At 38.8% G+C, this 20,183-nt stretch overlaps 1 protein-coding gene across 1 annotated transcript in view; it reads right to left on the bottom strand.

Moving 5' to 3' along the window:
• Positions 1-20,183, bottom strand: part of CFTR (CF transmembrane conductance regulator) — a 157,264-nt gene that overhangs the window by 101,312 nt on the left and 35,769 nt on the right. The window contains exons 4-9 of the mRNA XM_081800915.1: positions 19,021-19,110; positions 17,997-18,160; positions 17,062-17,187; positions 12,448-12,694; positions 10,445-10,537; positions 3,299-3,481 (exon numbers count right to left, since the gene is read on the bottom strand). Of these exons, the coding sequence (XP_081657041.1) occupies positions 3,299-3,481; positions 10,445-10,537; positions 12,448-12,694; positions 17,062-17,187; positions 17,997-18,160; positions 19,021-19,110 (903 nt within the window). The remainder of the gene's footprint in view (positions 1-3,298; positions 3,482-10,444; positions 10,538-12,447; positions 12,695-17,061; positions 17,188-17,996; positions 18,161-19,020; positions 19,111-20,183) is intronic.

A 20,183-nucleotide genomic window follows, 5' to 3' on the forward strand; every position in this document is an offset into this window, starting at 1 on the left:
ATCTGCAACTATTCAATTTTATATATATTAGCTAGATCTTCTGTCCAGTCGATTATAAAATACACCATTCCTAGCATGGAGGACATTAGGAAAAGGAAGGGAAAAATGGGGGGGGGGGGAATTGGAGGGAGAGATGAACCATGAGAGACTATGGACTCTGAGAAACAAACAGGGTTTTTTTTGGGGGGGAGGGGGGATTGGTTAGCCCAGTGATGGGTATCAAGGAGGGCACGTACTGCATGGAGCACTGGGTGTTACAAGAAAACAATGGATCGTGGATCACCACATCAAAACCAATGATGTATTGTATGGTGACTAACATAACATAATAAAATTAAAAAAAAAAAAAATACTCCATTCCTAATACTGTGAAAAGGCTCCCTCCTGGACTGAGCTGCCAAGCCCTCAGAAGAGTTTAATTATCCCTAAGGAACCACTGCCTTCCTCTGACTTGGTCTTCAGAGCTACTTCCCAGAAGATGCAACTGCAACTCCAGCCAGCAATTATCTGCTCATCAATTCTTAATAGAATTGCCTGAAATTTAATTGCTGGTAAGTCTTGTAATTGGTGAATCCAAAGCTATTTTTGTACACCTTTCGAAGAAGTAACTTTAAACATATAAACAGAATTTTAAAAATTATATGAAACATAATTACCTCCCACCAGCAAACTTTCTTGTTTAGACCATCTATAATTTGCTGATGAACAACTTCTCCTATGGTTATCTTTTTATTTTAATAGTGAAAATTGCTACTAATATTATATAAGAAATAGAAGGAAAAAATGATACTTAAAAGGAGGAACAGGGCGCCTGGGTGGCTCAGTTGGTTAGGCGACTGCCTTCGGCTCAGGTCATGATCCTGGAGTCCCGGGATCGAGTCCTGCATCGGGCTCCCTGCTCAGCGGGAGCCTGCTTCTCCCTCTGACCCTCCCCCCTCTCATGTGCTCTCTGTCTCTCTCATTCTCTCTGTCTCAAATAAATAAATAAAAAAAAAATCTTAAAAAAAAAAAAAAAAAGGAGGAACAAGTTCTCCTAAGAAGAGAATATACAAGTACAGCTACTTTATTTAGAAAGCCTGTTTCGGGCGCCTGGGTGGCTCAGATGGTTAAGCGTCTGCCTTCGGCTCAGGTCATGATCTCAGGGTCCTGGGATCGAGTCCCGCATCGGGCTCCCTGCTCCTTGGGAGCCTGCTCCTCCCTCTGCCTCTCTCTCTCTCTCTCATGAATAAATAAATAAAATCTTAAAAAAAAATAAATAAAAATAAATAAATAAAAAGCCTGTTTCACATGTAGAAAAAGAGAATTGGAAAGAGAAATAAGCAAACTGTATTACTAACATTGTGGACACCAAATTCAATGACTAGACATTTTCTGTAGCATTTTGTTTCCCAAGTTTCAAATTAAATTCTTCAAAAATATTGTTCTTCCTATATATTAATGAATGTCTTTCAGAAATGTTTCTTAATTTCTACTTTTATTTACATTTTTATCTTATAGCAGCAGTGCCCCTTCCTTCCTTCCTTCCTTCCTACCTTCCTACCTTCCCTCCTTCCTTCCTTCGCTTTCATCCTTGAGTTCAACTCTTTAGCTGTTTTTGCTTTTTAACATGTAAATTTTTGTCAGACGTATCTCTAAATATTCTTGGCTTATAATAAGTTGGGATGGGGGTAGGGAGTAGGAAACGGACCAGCATTAAATAAATTAACATTCCTATGTATTTCTTTCAAAAATCTATTCCACTCAGTAATTTTTCCTCATAATAAATCCTAAGCAAGTCTGAGTCCATTCTCTAAAATCCTGAATCAACAAAATAGGGACCTTCTGCCTATGTGGTTCTGAGGTTAAATCTACACCATGATTTTCCTGGACTAGCTCTGAAAAAAAACTGTCTATGCCAAAGAATGGTAAAAATGAATGGTTCATTTATTCGATAAACTTACTGAATGTCCACCATGTATAAGACACTTTGTTGACTTATATATGAAATCTAAAAAACAAAAGGAAAGAATAAACAAACAAAAAGCAAAAAAAGACCCATAAATACAGAAAACAATCTGATGTTTGCCAGAGGGGAGAGGTGTGGGGGGATGGGCAAAATGAGTAAAGGGGAGTGGGAGATACAGGCTTCCAGTTATGGAATGAGTAAGTCACATGGATGAAAGGTACAGCAAAGGAATATATCCAATGGTATTGTAATAGCGTTGTATGGTGACAGATGGTAGCTACATTTGTGAGCATAGCGTAATGTATAGAAGTGTTCAATTGTTATATTGTATGCCAGAAATTAAGGTAACATTGGGTGTCAACTATGCTCCAATCTAAAAAAAGAAAAGAGTGTGGAGGTTCCTCAAAAATTTAAAAAGAGAGCTACCCTATGACCCAGCAATTGCACTACTGGGTATTTACCCCAAAGACACAGATGTAGTGAAAAGAAGGGCCATATGCACCCCAATGGTCATAGCAGCGATGTCCACAATAGCCAAACTGTGGAAAGAGCCGAGATGCCCTTCAACAGACGAATGGATAAAGAAGATGTGGTCCATATACACAATGGAATATCACTCAGCCATCAGAAAGGATGAATACCCAACTTTTACATCAACATGGATGGGACTGGAGGAGATTATGCTAAGTGAAATAAGGCAAGCAGAGAAAGTCAATTATCATATGGTTTCACTTATTTGTGGAACATAAGGAATAGCACGGAGGACATTAGGAGAAGGAAGGGAAATATGAAGGTGGGAAAATCAGAGGGGGAGACAAACCATGAGAGAATATGGACTCCAAAAAACAAACTGAGGGTTTTGGAGGGGAGGGAGGTGGGGGGATGGGTTAGCCCGGTGATGGGTATTAAGGAGGGCACGTACTGCATGGAGCACTGGGTGTTATACGAAAACAATGGATCGTGGATCACTACAACAAAAACCAATGAAGTATTGTATGGTGACTAACATAACATAATAACATTTTTAAAAAAGAAAGAAAGAAAAGAAGGAAAAAATTTAATAAATGTAAAGATCAGCACATGCATGGGGGCGGGGGGGAAAACACTGTGTTGTGTGCCATATACCAAATAAAGATGCAGAAGAAAAAGTCACTGAAGTAATATGAAGAAAAAAAAAAAGACTAGAGAATATTATCAGTGGAATAATTTATGTAAGGGACACTATATCCAGGTGTTCTCCTACTACCGATGTAAGAATTTCTCCAACATACCCTCTTACACTACAGACAAACTAGGAAAAGAAAGAAGTGCACGCCAAATTAAGTTCTCACAGTGAGGAATAGAAGACATTACCTTGCCTGCTCCGGTAGATCCAGCAACCGCCAACAACTGTCCTCTTTCTATCTTGAAACTGATGTCTTTCAGGACAGGAGCACCAAGAAGTGAGAAGTTGCTGAAGAAGAGGCTGTTATCACCATTGGAAATTTTTCTGTCATTACTGTTTTGTTTTGCTTTCTCAAGTAATTCCCCAAATCCCTGAAAAAAAAAAATACAGAAAATACAAAGGTAGGTTTTTCAGGTATTTTCAATAGATATTTGTTTTATGTATTATGAAAAGCACATGGCACCTGATCCATTCTTTTTTTTTTAAGATTTTATTTATTTACTGACAGAGAGAGAGAGTACAAGCAGGCGGAGCAGCAGACAGAGGGAGAGGGAGGGGCAGGCTCCCCGCGGAGCAAGAGGCCCGATGCGGGGCTCGATCCCAGGACCCCGGGATCATGACCCGAGCCGAAGGCAGACGCTTAACCGACTGAGCCACCCAGGCGCCCCACCTGATCCATACTTTATAGCATGTAATTATATAGTATATGAGTTCTAGAGTACATGATGCAAAACACTGAAAATTTTAATAAAGCATTTAATGGAAACATAACTTCAATATCCTAGATTGTCACTCACCATTAAATTAAATTAAACTTAATTTAATATTGAAGAAAACATGTACCTTCTTCTATAGGCTGAGCAAATAAATATTATCTAATCCTCAGCACAATAATAACATCAGAGGTAGATTTTACAATCCATCTCTTTCAAAGCGGTAGACTTTGTGACTCAGAGGTGAAATGACTAAAGTTGGCCAGAGTGAAATTACAACCCAACCTGAACCTCTCTTCTAACACGCCACTGGCACCATCCTCTAAGAAGCCTAAAGCACTTAAGTAGTTCTTAAGTATAAACGTGATGAGATTGCCAGATCATTCAGATGAATTCCCTTATATGAGAATAGTTGGGAGGAAGGAATTCCCTTTTGAAAGTTCCCTACTGGGGAACTTTCAAGGCGTCTGCCTTTGGCTCGGGTCATGATCCCAGGGTCCTGGGATCGAGCCCCACATCGGGCTCTCTGCTCAGCGGGAAGTCTGCTTCTTCCTCTCCTACTCCCCCTGCTTCTGTTCCCTTTCTCCTGTCTCTCTCTCTCTCAAATAAATAAATAAATAAATAAATAAATAAATAAATAAATAAATAAACTTTAAAAAAAAAAGAAAGAAAAAGAAAGTTCCCTGCTTCTCTATTGCCCCATGGGAAGCTTTAGGGTAGCAGGGTCTTCAGTCCAGAGTAACCAGCCCCAAGGACTGATCGGGAGGAAGCTCATGCATACAGTCTTGAGGGAATCTATTCCCACATTCTCAACCACCAAATATACTCCTTCCTAAAATCATCTGCCTAAGATCTGCTTGCTGTTTGTCATTTCTTCTTTCCCACTTCCCGGTTCACAGTCGTACTTGCCTCACTTGACAAAGAAGAGGAGCCTGTCACCAGTGCTAAGTCTTACTGTGCTGTCCTTCCTGGAGTGTAAAAACCTCTATGACACACACAAGGGGAACAGAGAAGAATAATTTTCTTTCTTGTGAAAGAAAGCAAAGCCAGGAATACTGAAGGAGGTAACATCTCATTTGACCTGAAGGCAATCTATGGGTCTTACCTAGCTTAGAATAAGATTACAGAAATTAGTGTCAGGATAAGGTATTTTAATTAATTATTTGATAACTTAATTTTTGATAATTTAATAAATTTAGTTGATACACATTAATTATCTTATTAATTTTAAGGTTGCTATACTTTTTCTGACAGAAAGCAAGCTGAATGGCTTTACAATGAGAACTGACTTCATAAATTCATTTATCTTCCATAAACTGAATGCACTCAAACTATAATGCCAAGGTTTTGACAAAAATCCATTTAACATACTCAGACAATATACAATAAACAGGAATTACACCTCTTGCCACCACTTAAAACTACACAAAAATTTATGTCAACTTCACAATGTGTCAGAGATTATGTGTCATAGTTTTTCAAAATTCTTTTAGGTCATACATAAGCAATTAAGTTTGAAGACCACTGCTTTGAGTTCTCATGATATGGATGGCCTACATCCCCCTTAGTCATCAAACAACTAAAAGCAAAGCTTTTAAGAAGTAGACAATAAAAAGTCTTTATAAAATGGGACAAAGGCATTTGTTATTCCCTTATTCATTTATTTTTGTAAAAGATTTATTTATTTATTTTAGAGACAGAGAGTGTGAGCAGAGGAAGGGACAGAGGGAGAGGGAAGAATCTCAAGTAGACTCCCCACTGACACAGAGCCTGACCCGGGCTCAATCTCAGGACCCTGTAATCATGACCTGAGCCAAAACCAAGAATTGGACACTCAACCCTCAACCGACGGAGCCACCCAGGCAGCCCTCCCTTATTTATTTATTTGTTTGTTTGTTTGTTTATTTATTTCACAGCTATTTATTGAGCATCAGCTCTATATTAAAGACCACTTCAAAAATCCCACACACAGGAGAATAACGTATGAATATATATTAATACTGAAACATGCTTAGTGCTAGAACTGAAAATCACACCAAATCTTATGGGAGTACATTACAGAGAACAAGCAACTCAGCCTGGAACTGGACTAAGTAAATGACCCGAGGAGGGACAGAAGTGGGATTTCCAAGACCAAGAAATGATAGAGGTGCTCCAGGAAGACAGATCTGCATGTACGATGGTTTAGGCTTAAAAAAACAGTATGTCTCAGCAGTGGTGAGTGGCCAGGTCAGATGTATGTGGCAAAATGACAAAAGGTGTCCTTGTAAGATGGGCAACGCAGGCTGTTGAAGGACTTGTGCCATGCTTGGAAGTGGGACTTTTAACCAATAAGCATGTGGACCCATGGAAGGCTGTTGTGGCTAATAATCTTTATTTCTGATTATAGAAGACACTTATTTCAAGAAATTTGGAGAATACAGAAAAGCAAAACAAATAGAAATCACTTGTAGTACTACTACTGAGAAGAAACCATACATAACATTTCAACTGAAATCCCTCCACTTTCTTGGGGCGCCTGACTGGCTCAGTCGGTTAAGCATCTGCCTTCAGCTCAGGCCATGATGCCCAGGTCCTGGGATCGAGCCCACATCAGGCTCCCTGCTCAGTGGGGAATCTGCTTCTCCCTCTCCCTCTGCCCCTCTCCCCTTCTTGTGTTCTCAGTCACTCTCTCTGTCTCTCTCAAATAAATAAATAAATAATCTTTAAAAAAAAGAAATCCCGGGGCACCTGGGTGGCTCAGTTGGTTAAGCGACTGCCTTCAGCTCAGGTCATGATCCTGGAGTCCCAGGATCCAGTCCCACATCAGGCTCCCTGCTCAGCAGGGGGTCTGCTTCTCCCTCTGATCCTCTTCCCTCTCATGCCCTTGGTCTCTCATTCTCTCTCTCTCAAATAAATAAATAAAATCTTTAAAAAAAATAAAATAAAAAAATAATAAAAAAAAAGAAATCCCTCCACTTTCTTACATATATAGATATATACAATTTTGTATATAAATACATACATATAACCAGAGATGAAAGGTACAGCATAGAGAATATAGTCAATATTATTGTAATAACTCTGTATGGTGACAGATGGTTTCTACACTTGTCATGGTGAGCATTTCGTAATGTATATAATTGTTGAATCACTATGTTGTATACCTGAAACTAACATAATAGGTCAACTATATTTCAATAAAATATATATATATTTTACAAAATTAAGAAAAAATAAGGTGGTGACCCACTTTTTATGACTTATAATAAATCATCAACATTTTCATATACCATTAAATACTATTTTAATATAATTTTTAGTTGTAAGATAGTATCCAAGAGTATGGATAAACTATTCACATGTACTTTGTTATAAACTGGGGAGCACTTTTTTTTGGTAAAAATTCCCACAAGTGGAGTTTCCAGAGCAAAAGACATATGAAATTCCAAGTCTTGTCAATCGTAGTTCTAAATTTTCTTCCACCAATAATTATATGAGAGTGCTTGTTTTCAAGAACCCTTATCGACACTGATTTTTGGTTTTGGATTTGTTTTAACTTTTTTTTGTAGTTTTATAGGTGAAAATGGAATCTCACTATTGATCTTATTTTTATTTATTTGCTCCCTAATAAGATTGAACATTTTCCATGTTTACCTGTCCCCTGTAGTTGTGCATGAAATGGTTATGATATCCTTTGTCTTTACCCCATTCTTGTGACATCTCAACTAGCTGGCTAATGGTTGACAAGTCATTGTTAACATTCTGAACTTCAGTCTCTGGTGTTGTTGAGGGTATTAAATGAGATCATGTATGTGAAAGCAATATACCGTAAAACAGCAGTCACTCTTTTTTGTTTTGTTTTGTTTAAATAAAGAGCAGTATGGCGAGTGGTAAAGCATTTTGGAGTCAGAGAAACTTAGGCTGACCTTTTAGCTCTTCCCTAATTTGTTGTCTAATTTTGTTCTAGTTGCTTAAACTAAGTTTCAGCTTCCTAATAAGTAAGTAGTAATTTTACCCACTCCCAGTCTTGGATTGAGGGCAGAATCATATATAATTCACCAGGGACTTGCCCCTTGGGTGCTGTTGATGCCAACAAAGGAAATAGCAAATACACTGGGAGGAGAGGGTGTGTGAAGCTTGGCGAGTGATGAATGTGAAGTGCTTGAGGAGCATGCAGGAAATTTAGAAATGCATAAGAGAAGTTCAGGAAAGAAACTGGGGCCAGAAATTTGCATTTGAGACTCATCAGTACATTGATCTCAGTTTGCCCTGAGCTTGAGGTCACCCACAGGGGGCATGAAATGCTAGAAGAAAGCCTAAATGGGGACCCCATGCCCATCACCATGGAAGCAGCAGGCAGGGAAGAGGTAGAAGTCATGGTCTGAGGATAAAATTATATGGAAAGAGCGGTTGCACTAAAGCTAAGTGATCAATTCAAGAAGAAAGGAGCCCTTCTGATGTGTCGGCGAGGGCAGAATCCAGACTGCGGTAGGGAGCAGCCCATGAAAGATGAGGAAATAACAGGCGTGACAGCAAAGGGACAGAAAGGGATAAGGTTTGGAGGATGAAGGTGGGTGGACAAAAGCAAGGGAAGACTTTTTTTTTAACTGGAAAACATCTGAATGGGAAAAGGAGTCAGTTGAAAGGAGATGTTGAAGCTCTTAGAGAGAGGTCTGCTGGCCCCCTGTTCTAAGAAGATGAAGCGAAGTAGTAATAGCTCAGTCAAGGGCAGGGAGAAACATCTATCTTTCTCTTAGACATGAAGGAAGGAGGAACACATAATTCCAAGGGTGAACAGGGAAGTTGGAAGCATTCATACATGATAATGGCTTCTCTTTTCTTTCTGTTTTGTAGAAGGCAACTTCTCTCAGATCCTGAGAGAAGTTGGGGCTTTCGGGAAAGTGATAAAAATCTGGAATAGCTTCTGGGGAAATGGTAAAGAAAATTAATTAAGACAAATGAAAAGATTTCCCAAGAAGGTTTACAGGCCCCACTAAGGTTGAAACAAGAACAGAGTAAAGCTTACAAATGATTTTATGATTTTCCTAGACAGCACCTACCTCACCAAGGTCCATAAAGTAACGTTTTGCAGGAAAGGAGCCAGTGGAAGGAAATGGGAATTGAGAGAGTTGTAGGAGAAGAACTGAAATGACTGGTCTTGGAATAAGCAGAGATTGTACCAGGCAGGGCCCAAAGGGAGCACTGAAGAGACTAGAAACCTTGAACCTGAAAGACTACTGTAAAGGTGGGATTTAGAGACAGACAGAGCTGGACGGTTAGGAAATTCTGGGCTGAGAAGAGATTTCAGAGTGTAACATTTCAAAACAATCACCACTATCCTGAGCAAATGTGATCAAGAAGTGTCCAGAATTTGGCAGGTGATAGTCAAAGACTGGAGGATGAGGATATAGCCAGATGGGAGGCAACAGTTGGGTGAACGGATTGTAGACTATGACTTCTGGGCCCAAATTCTGGCTTCGGCCCCTACCAGTTGTGTGAGCTGAGCCAGAACCCTTAACTTTTCTTAGCATCCACTTTCTTATCAGTAAATTACTTAGGTCACAGGAATGTTAAGTGAATTAAATGAGACAACACGTATCGAGCGCTTATCCTAGGGCCTGGCACAGAGTAAGGGTTTGAGCATGTTACCTATTTTATTAGATGGAAGGAGAGGAAAATGGAAGATTTTTGCAGCAGAGCAGGGAAACGATTTTGTCTGAAATTAGGAGGGAAAACGTTAAACTTCTTATTTTTCCCTCATGCCGAGAACGGCCTTTGAAACTCCTAAAAACAAAGAAGTAAAATCAATCTGATCCCTTTCTGACCTGACATTTTCCCACAAACAATTTTGCTAGGCAGATAAAGAATTATTCTCTAACCTGTATCTTTAAAAATGAAGTGAAGTGAAGGCCTCGCTGTCAAGTTGCTTATATAAATAAAACCAGTTTCAGATATTTTGGAAAATGTAGAAATAGGACACTGGTTTCGTAACTCCTATCTTTACTCGGCAGATATAAGCGATAAGGAAAGAGGAACTCAATAGGTGTTCTCAATCATCAAATATTGCTTCTTGAGAGGCTGAACATCCTTGATAATATTTTTCTGACTTTGAGATATACGAGAGAATTTTTAATAGTGAATGGATATAAGTAAAAATAGAAAACAACACATGGATGTATCTCTCCTACATCTTTATGTTGACCGGTGTATGCAAACACACTGGACTGGAACTTGAGATCAGAGAAAGGAGCATTTCTTGAGGAACTATTATGTGCATGGTACTCTGCTGAGCGCTTCACACTTCACAACAAACTTGCAAGAAACCAGGCACTGGTTGCAAGGGAAATATTAATATTTCATTTTACAGATGGAGAACCAAAGGCTCCATAAGAAATTCAATCTAAATTACACACAGAATAAATGGCGGAGCCAAAATTCAAGCCCTGCTCTTACCAGGCTCCAGAACCTCTGAGGTTTGCATTACTTCCTAATCTTAATTGATCCAGTAAGTGCAGCGGCTCCCCTCTTAGCACTACCAGTTCAATTATCGTTCTAACTTTCTTGTCTATTAGGTGAAAACCAGATTTGCAAAGGAGAAAATGCTGAAGTATTTAGAGCAAACAATTAAAAAGTTCTGACCTCCTCCCAGAAGGCTGTTACATTCTCCATCACTACTTCTGTAGTTGTTAAGTTATATTCCAACGTCTTATACTCTTGCTTTTGTAAGAAATCCTGTTTACAAAAGAAGGCACAAACATATTGTAGAACTAGAATAGCATTATTGCTTTATTACACCTATTTTACACTCCAATAGTTCTGTATCCTGTATTTGGGTTTTATGAAGATTTATGAATAGATTAGAAATTACTTCTTAATAAAATAATCGTTTGCAGTGTTCTAAAGTTATTTGCCAAGCACTAGGATTTATCACATTTGAAAGGCACTCTTAAAACATGTGCTATCTTATAAAACTGTTTTATACATTAGATTTTAACACGCAACTGATTCTTCCTTCTACACTTACATGTTAACCTGGGTGATAAATTTATAAGCCCTCCCTGAATTACCCTCCAATGTGCCTCAATTCAACAATTAGGACAGAGAGAAAGCTAATGTCCTCACGTCTACAGCACCCTCCTTATTTGAGGCATCGATAGCATCACTTCTCTGGGTTACGTAAAGGTATGAAAATCTGATATAGCTGATTTTAAAGCATCGAACCTTGACTCTAAAAGAAGGGTTCTATTAGACATTATTAGGGCTCTACAAGGGAAGGTGGGAGCATCAGGAAGAATTAAGTCCTACCACAGCAGGTATTGAGGACAGTCTGCTCCTTGCCTCGCTTTTGCTTTTTCTCCTCTACTCTTCTCTCACTCACTATCTCTACCTTGGTTTCTCTCTTTTTCTCCCAGTTTTGTTTCTCTGACTATGTTTCTGTTCAGTGACTCTCCCTGTCTTTGTGATGTTCTCTCTTCAAGTCTGTATGTATGTTCATTTTTTCTCTCTCTCTTCTCTATCTCTATCTCTCTCAGTTGAGAAGGGTTAACAGAAGAAATAAGATTAGTCTAAGAGCTGCTATGGGTTCTGAACTACATTCCCCAATTTGTCTAACTCACAGATCTCAAACTCACATATTTTCAAAATGATAAATTTAAGGAGGGTGGCTGAGTAGAGACTGTGTAGAACAGGAGAGAGCAGGCCCTCTTTGAGGGGGGGAGTTGCCACAGCTTATAAGGGAAGAGGACCCAGTTACTATATATTCCAATTCTTCAAAAGAGGCTGAAGACATGATTTATTGAATATGTAACATCACCCAACTTTTAAATGCTGGCAACTAATGCAAATGGGCTGTTGGTTTGTTTGTTTTTAATTTAAAGATCAAGTGAAACAGGTTCAAGGCCAAAATTAGGTCCATGGGCCACAACTGGCAAAGTCTGGCCAAGATTACATAATGGCAGAACCACCTAAAAGTGGTTCACCCTTCACCCTCATTTTTCTTTCTATCACAGTGATTTATTTTCTGGTTAAACATTTAAGTGGATATCAAAAAAGTATAAGAATACATTTTTGATCTGTATATTAATTATAAAAATTATAACCACACATAAATTCATGGTGGTGATTCAATTAGCTTTATATATACCAGTATAATCACCTGAGGACTTTAGAACTTCTCTTCCAAGCTACCAGCTACATGAGCATTGCTAGGATGTGACATAAAATACCATTCTCATCTATCTTACGTTCTGGAAAGTAGGTTGAAAATTTTTTAAAAGTTTAAGGTGACCATTCTTAGTTTTAGCTGGAATGTTTTATGACTTCCTGGTGAATCTGCTACCATCTTTTGCACATTTGCCAAGTTCATTAGAACTGATCTACTGGTTGATTAAATAAAATTCTCCAGATTACAGAAACAATATTTTCTTCAACTTCTTTGACTTGAGAGAATCTCACAGACTTTCATTTATTTCACTGGGCTTTCATCACAAGGGCTCATTAGAATACACATAGACATCAAGAGAGGTAATCCTGTGCATCGAACAGGCCCGAGACCAAGACTTTGTCTCCAGAGAGTTTACTCACTAGAAAAGTTCAAAACTGTTCTAAAATCATTGCATACGATGCCCAGTTAGGTACATTACCTGTATTTTGTTTATTGCTCCCAGGGAGTCATACCAGGTTTGTACAGCCCAGGGGAACTGCCGAGTGACTGCCATGCGCAAAACGATGCAGAATGAGATGGTTGTGAATATTTTTCGGAGCATGATTGTTTTGTTCAGTGCATAGGGAAGCACAGATAAAAACACCACAAAGAACCCTGAGAAGAAGAAGGCTGAGCTATTGAAGTATCTCACATAGGCTGCCTTCCGGGTCAGTTTCAGTTCTGTTCTATAAAAAAAAAAATATAAAATTTGGGATGCTTATTAACTTTTCAAATACCAGGCATCTTGGAATGTAAAACCTGAACAGAAGCTCTCAAGGCTTTCTGTCTGTGTTCTGATCCTAGCTCCACCCTATACGAGCCGTGTGACCTTGGGCAAGTTATTTAATCTCTCTGGGCCTCAGTTACCTTCTCTGAGAGAATAATGAATGCACCAGTGTCTTGGACATCATACCTGTAAATATTATTTTTAAATTATAATTCATAATCTCAATTATTATTTCTATTGCTATGATGACAGTATTTCAATATCTTTAATCACTTCATTATTACTTTGTAAGACTAGTAAAGATTTTGATTCAAATTTTTTATTTGTTGGTTGGTGTTTTAAGTAATTAAGTGTGGAAATGAGGACAACATTGCAAGATTTATAAAGGAAAAATATACTTTTGTGATTCCCTAATGGATTCTTAACATTTTAGAAATTCTAGCTTGGCTTTGGGGAACACTGAGAACAACAGATAAGCAGCAAAGGAGGAGTTTCTCAACCCTTAGCATGGGTGAAAATCACCTGACAAACTCGTTAAAATGCAGCCTCAGGCCCACCACCCGGAGATACTGACTGACTGAGTTTTCAATAGGCTTCCAGAATCCATGCTTTAACAAGAACCCAAGTGATTCTGTTGTAGGTAGCTCTTGAAAAGTTACAAAAGAGTGGCTACTATAGCTTCTCTGTCTCTCAGTTTAGTATAATTATTTGCAAAAATCATTTTTTAAAGATTTTATTTCTAAGTCATCTCTACACCCATCATGGGGCTCAAACCCACAACTCCAACATCAAGAATCACACGCTCCAATGACTGAGCCAGCCAGGTGCCCTGCAACAATCATTTTTTACTTCTGACCTTCTAGTCTAAACTGCAAATGTGAATTTTTTTTTTTTTTTTAAACACACAGAGAAGAGGTTTCAGTGCTCTAGCAGGCAGAAAACAGGGAGTGCCGATGCTGGTAATAAGACAGAACAATGCTGGGGCACCTGGGTGGCTCAGTCGGTTAGGCGGCTGCCTTCGGCTCGGGTCATGATTCCAGGGTCCTGGGATCAAGCCCCATGTCGGGCTCCCTGCTCGGTGGAGAGTCTGCTTCTCCCTCTCCCTCTGCCTGTCTCTCTGCCTACTTGTGCTCTCTCTCTATCTCTGTCAAATAAATAAATAAAATCTTTAAAAAAAAAAAAAAAGAGAGAACAATGCTGCCTTCAACCTCCATCCCACTCTGCCAGGACCAGAAAAATTAGAGTCCGTTGTGATCCTCCTATTCAGCTCTTGCAGGGGGAAAGGCAGCCATGAACAGACACACAGAGGGTTCTGGGGGGGAGCGAGCAATAGCACCAGCTGTGCCTGGCACATGGGGGCTAGTTTCACACATGTGTAGAATTCAGAGAAGTTCTCATTCTCAAGTCGTAGAATTCAGAAAAAAAAAAACCAAACTTTTGTTTGTTTGTTTTTTTTTTAGTCTGAGAATCCTGAGCACCCTGATAAAGAACATGAAGTTCCACATGCCCAACCTAGACCATGATTCACAATGTAATATGGTCTAATGCTTACTTAGTTCAATCACTTGGCACTGAAGGCAGACTGTGATTTTGGAATCTCACTGGGGTTTGACCCCTGGCTCTGCCAGTGATAGCCATGCCTTCTTAAGCCAACTGCTCTTCCCTTTGATGCTACAGAATCCAAGTGTGTAGAAGGGAAACATACCATCTCCCAGGCAGAGTCGTTGCCAAGAGAAATGAGAGCACAGCAGAGGGTCTGGCACTAAGAATCTATGCTTAGAATCCTTAATCCTCAACAGAAAAAAAGAATAATAGTGGCTAGGTCGATGTTAATAAAAGGCTAGAAAACCTTGTTCACAAAAATGTTCACAAATTTGTGAAAATTGTTGTTGAAATGTATTAGAAACTGTTGAGGAAAATGGAAGAAGTGGTATGACAAGAAAAGAATAATGGACTCAAAAACATTTCTAAGGATCACCCAGAAAGCAGTACTCTCTGTAATAAAATCACTTGTACTTTATGAGTCATAAAAATATTTTATCAATTTCTTATTAAAAAAAAAACTTGAAGGTGACTTAATTACAGAAGAGCGATAAAGGAGTAGATTGGCAGGGAGTTTTATACAGTCTCTGCCCAGTTCAGTAGGTGCCCAGGCTGAGGCAATCATCCCTTTGAAGTGTATCCTGACGATTTCTTCCAGAATATTACATTTGCTCTTTTGAGTAGAAGCAACTCTTGCTTTCCCATATTTACGTCCGCACCTCGCAGCCTTTTCAGGTAATAATTTCATGCCAGATTAAGGAACCAGATTACACAAGTTACAACCAACCATTTGCTATTAGAATTGGCCAGACAGAAATATGAAATAGAAAGGATGAATTTCATCTTTCGAGGAAGAAGAAAAATAAAAACCAAAGTCAAGAAAAGTCAGCACCTAGAATGACCAGACCAGGGGTCTATCTCGAGGCCCGAGACAATGGGATCCTCTGATTAACGCCTCATCCCATTCTTGGTGTGCCTGTGCTTATGGAGAAGTGACCAAGGGGACGAGTATGATGGAAAATTCACAGGTTACTAAGGAAAACAACCTCAACTGACTAAACGATTCCCCAAGATCTTTAAGGATGTTTCTGGAAAGAAAATATAATTCCTTTCCTGGATTTGTCTTGAATGGCATAATGAAAACAGGTGACCAATAATGTTTGGGAAATATTTACTCTTTCACTCTTTCTATTTACATGGCAAAGGACTTAATATTTCAGCGTTTCTTTTGTTTTTCCAATCACACACCTGCAGCTCAGTTACCACTGTCTACCAGAATCAGCAGCCCCAATTCCTTATAACCATATTCACACCATCCAAGAGGGTACTCTGCTTTTTAGTATATTTTTCCCTGTGAAACTCTCAGGTGCTATAGGACCTTAAATTACCTGGTCATCAACAGTAGTGTGTCTATCACTGAGTCTCCTAGAACCATTTTTGACTGCAGTTTGTAGACACGGACCTTGATTGAAGAAAAATGGTCTCATGGCTGCAGAAATGCCCTAATTTATATTGTGCCCCAAACTGTCAGAGGAATCATATCTCAGTCTGGGCTGTACTTTTTTGCTGGATATAATCCTTACCAATCAGTGAAAGAGAGGTTATCTGAGGTGAAACAAGACAAGAGACAGGTGCCAAGTACTGATTCTATCTCAGGTGATGGCTTTCATTGCTTGAGCTGACCTCTCAAGTGCAGGGTTTCTAGAAACATAATTTATGGATATATTACCCTGCATTATTATTCTTAAGTTAAGGAAGAACAATGATATGATTTTTTTTTTAAAGATTTTTATTTATTTGACAGAGAGATAGAGAGCACAAGTAGGCAGAGTGGCAGTCAGAGGGAGAGAGAGAAGCAGGCTTCCTGCTGAGCGGGGAGTCCGACGTGGGGCTCGATCCCAGGACCCTGGGATCATGACCTGAGCTGAAGGCAGCTGCTTAACAACTGAGCCACCCAGGCACCCCAATGATATGATACTTTAACCAAAGAGAAGTGTTTCTTTCATTTTTCATGAGCCATAACATAAGTTAAGTGAAATGGAATAACAGAAAACCACTTAGTTGGTTCAGAATTATACAGTTATGACTCTGGTAGTTCCTTTTTTTTTTTTTAAGACTTTATTTATTTATTTATTTGACAGAGAGAGAAATGGTGAGAGAAGGAACACAAGCAGGGGGAGTGGGAGAGGAAGAAGCAGGCTTCCCACGGAGCAGGGAGCCCGACGCAGGGCTCGATCCTGGGAACCTGGATCATGACCTGAGCCGAAGGCAGACGCTTAACAACTGAGCCACCCAGGTGCCCTCTGGTAGTTTCATTTAAGGTTTCAATCAGCCTCCAGCATCGTGATCATTATTGTAGTCAATAAGTATAATAAGCAGCCAGAAACACATATAGGAGATTCTTTCATAAGGCATAAATATCTTTGTAATGAAAAATAACACACTTAACCAACTAAATAAAACTACAGCCCATGAAAATGACTTTATGCCACTTGATATTGATGCATGAATATTGATGTAACTTAAAACAATTGATAGTCAGAAACTTCAAATATGAACTGGAAGTAAGTCCACTGTGACACACTCATTTTTAAAATATTAAACATTCGGGATCGAGTCCCGCATCGGGCTCCCTGCTCGGCGGGGAGTCTGCTTCTCCCTCTGACCCTCCCCCCTCTCATGTGCTCTCTCTCTCTCTCATTCTCTCTCTCAAATAAATAAATAAAATCTTAAAATATTAAACATTAACTGACTAATGATATTGAAATTATCAGAAGGACTTACTGTCTTATGTTTTCAATCATTTTTCCCATTGCTTCCTCCCAGCAGTATGCTTTAACAGATTGGATATTTTCAATCATTTCTGAGGTGATCACGAGTCTTTCATTGATCTTTCCAGCTCTCTGGTCTCTGTAAATCAATCAATCACTCAATCAATCAAATACTTAGTAAAACCAAGTCAAATTGTCACTAAGAACTACAAAAGCTTTTTTTAAAAGGCCACACTTAGTACCAAACAGATGGACATTTATTTTATTATCTGATAGATAATAACAAAAATAATAGCTATCTTTTAGTAAATGCCCTCTATGTACCAGACACTATTAGACACATTCCATAGACTGTCCCAGTGTAGGACACTTCATGGCGCTCCAGGAGAAGTGGTTATTTCCATTTTAAAGATGAAAAACCAGAGACTCAGTGAGGCAAAGTGGTTTGGGATTCAAGCCAAGAGCTAGCAGACTCCAAAACTTGTATACGTTCTATCATCTTCTAGCTGACAAACTCTAGAAGTCCTCTATCATACACTGGGACTGGTATCACTGACACATTCTGTAATAAAAAGTAACTAAGGTTCTGGTGTGATGATCCATGACACGAACCAGAGTGGGAAAAACCTATAAAGCTCTATCCAATATATATGCATTCCCTCCCGTGCACATATATGCTTTATCCACTCTACCTAAGTCTTACGATCTATACAAATGAACGGAATCTTTACATATTTAAAAAGAAATTCTATAGACAGATAAGCCAAAAAAAAATACATCCCATTGATATAGGGAGTATTATTTACACTATTAAAATAATTCCTTTTTAGTGACACCCAGTAAGTAGATCCCGGTTCAGTAAATAGAGCAGTCCTGGTTTCACTCGAGTAGACTTGGTGAAAATCTAATTTAAAACCCTTCCGAGCTATGTAACTAGAGTGGTACTACCTGTACTTCATCATCATTCTTCCCAACCCGGCTTGAAATACGGCAAGGACGATGAGGAAAGCAAGACCACAGAAGGCGGAGGCTTGTAACAGATCCCAGAGCAGCCCCATCAGGAGCGTCACTTGTAAGGGAACAATCCACACAAAATGTGCCAGTGCAAGTCCCTGGAAAATGAAATCACAGTGAAAACCAGTGACAGACACACAAGCCTAGATGAGAGAAAGTGGGCACAGAGAGCTTAGACAGTCAAACACATCATGGTTCCCAGCATGCTAAAATCAAGGTCTTCCTTTCATGGAGGGCATAGCAACGTGATTAAACATTCTACAAATAGACTAGGATTTCCCAGGGAACAAATTTCGAGTCATTGCATTTTTCAGTGTATTTTTATTCAATGCAATTAAGATTAAATATCTTAAGTATCGTATCAGGGATTTATTTTACATAATTTACTTCTATTTGTCTAAAGCAAGAGCCACGATGTAAACATGTGAGAGCAAAGGGGTCTCCAAAGGCTCTCAGTATAACAACTCTACCACCTGACAAAATATTAAGAATAAATGCATGCTTAATTCAATTTTAACTTATTTAGCACCTGCTGGGGGTTTAACACTCTGCTAAATACTGAGAATGCTAAGATAAATAAAACACACTCTCTGTCCTCAAAGACCTTGCATTTATTTGTGTCGTAAGACAGCACTGAACAAGAATTGCTCAGAGTATCATATTCAGCCAAAGTAAATAACTGATTTAAAGTATTAAAAGGAAACAAGATCTGATAAAACTCGAATTTTGAAAAGCTTCATTAAATACATAGCAAGCCAAGATGCCTTTGCATTAGGTGGTCCCGTGAGACCCCAGAATGGCACCTGGCTACACAGCCGTCGCTGGCAGAAATAGAGAAGGTAAGGATGTGTATGACTTAACCATATGTCACTGTTAACTGACCCAGGAAAACCCTTGGGCTTGTATGAGGTATAACAATAATGCAGAAAAGATTAAGATTAAATCAGTAGGTACATACTTCATCAAATTTGTTCAGGTTGTTGGAAAGGAGACTAACAAGTTGTCCAATACTTATTTTATCCAGAACACGACTTGACAGCTTTAAAGTCTAAAGGGAAAATGGGAAGTTAGATGATGCTGACAAAGAGAAGACAAATATATGAATAAGTAACATTGTAAAACAGCTGAAGAATGAGGTCACTATGCATGAATTTTTAAGTAAAGGTCATGAAAATTATTATTTTATGTCCATTTACCTTGGTATCTTCTCAGATTTATAAATATTTCTCTTCACAAAAAATATTATATTAACATGCCTGTAGTTATTTCATTTTCCAGCATCTAGACAGTAATGACATGCTTTCTACTCCCAAACAGGAATGATATTACACTTAAATATCCATCTATATAGTGTGGAGATTTTGGTGGGCTTTCTTGTTTTGTTTTTACAGGTAGCAAAATTTGAGATTAAAACCTATAATCTTGGGGCACCTGGGTGGCTCAGTCAGTCAAGTGCCTGCCTTTGGCTCAGGTCATGATCCCCAGGTCCTGGGACTGAGCCCCGCATCGGGCTCTCTACTCACCGGAGAGTCTGCTTCTCCCTCTCCCTTTGCCCCTCTGCCCCTCTTCCCTACTTGTGCTCACTCTCTCTCCCTCTCTCTAATAAATAAATAAAATCTTTGAAAATTAAAAATTAAAAAAACTATAATCTTAAAGCAACACTATTGACCTACAGTAGAGACCTATAGTAATTCTATTGAATAAAATTATGATTAAAGTCAATAAAAGTATATTATGAATAACTGAATCATTAATGATTTTGTGGAAGATTGTATTAACAATACAAAATCCTTAAATATTACAAAGAAAAATACATCCCTATACACAAGTAAAATTGTTAAGTAGATAAATCACAATTGTGAAAGATCACAGTCAAACTTTGCCTGCAAAATTTACTACTGGGTATTTACCCCAAAGATACAAAAGTAGGGATCTGAAAGGGTATGTGCACCCCAATGTTTATAGCAGCAATGTCCACAATAGCCAAACTGTGGAAAGAGCCAAGATGTCCATCGACAGATGAATGGGTAAAGAAGAGGTGGTATATATATACAATGGAATATTATGCAGCCATCAAAAGGAATGAGATCTTGCCATTTGCAACGACGTGGATGGAACTGG

This window comes from Leptonychotes weddellii, chromosome 12 (genome assembly GCF_054177405.1).
Source record: "Leptonychotes weddellii isolate Sample4059 chromosome 12, ASM5417740v2, whole genome shotgun sequence".
Taxonomy (NCBI): domain Eukaryota; kingdom Metazoa; phylum Chordata; class Mammalia; order Carnivora; family Phocidae; genus Leptonychotes; species Leptonychotes weddellii.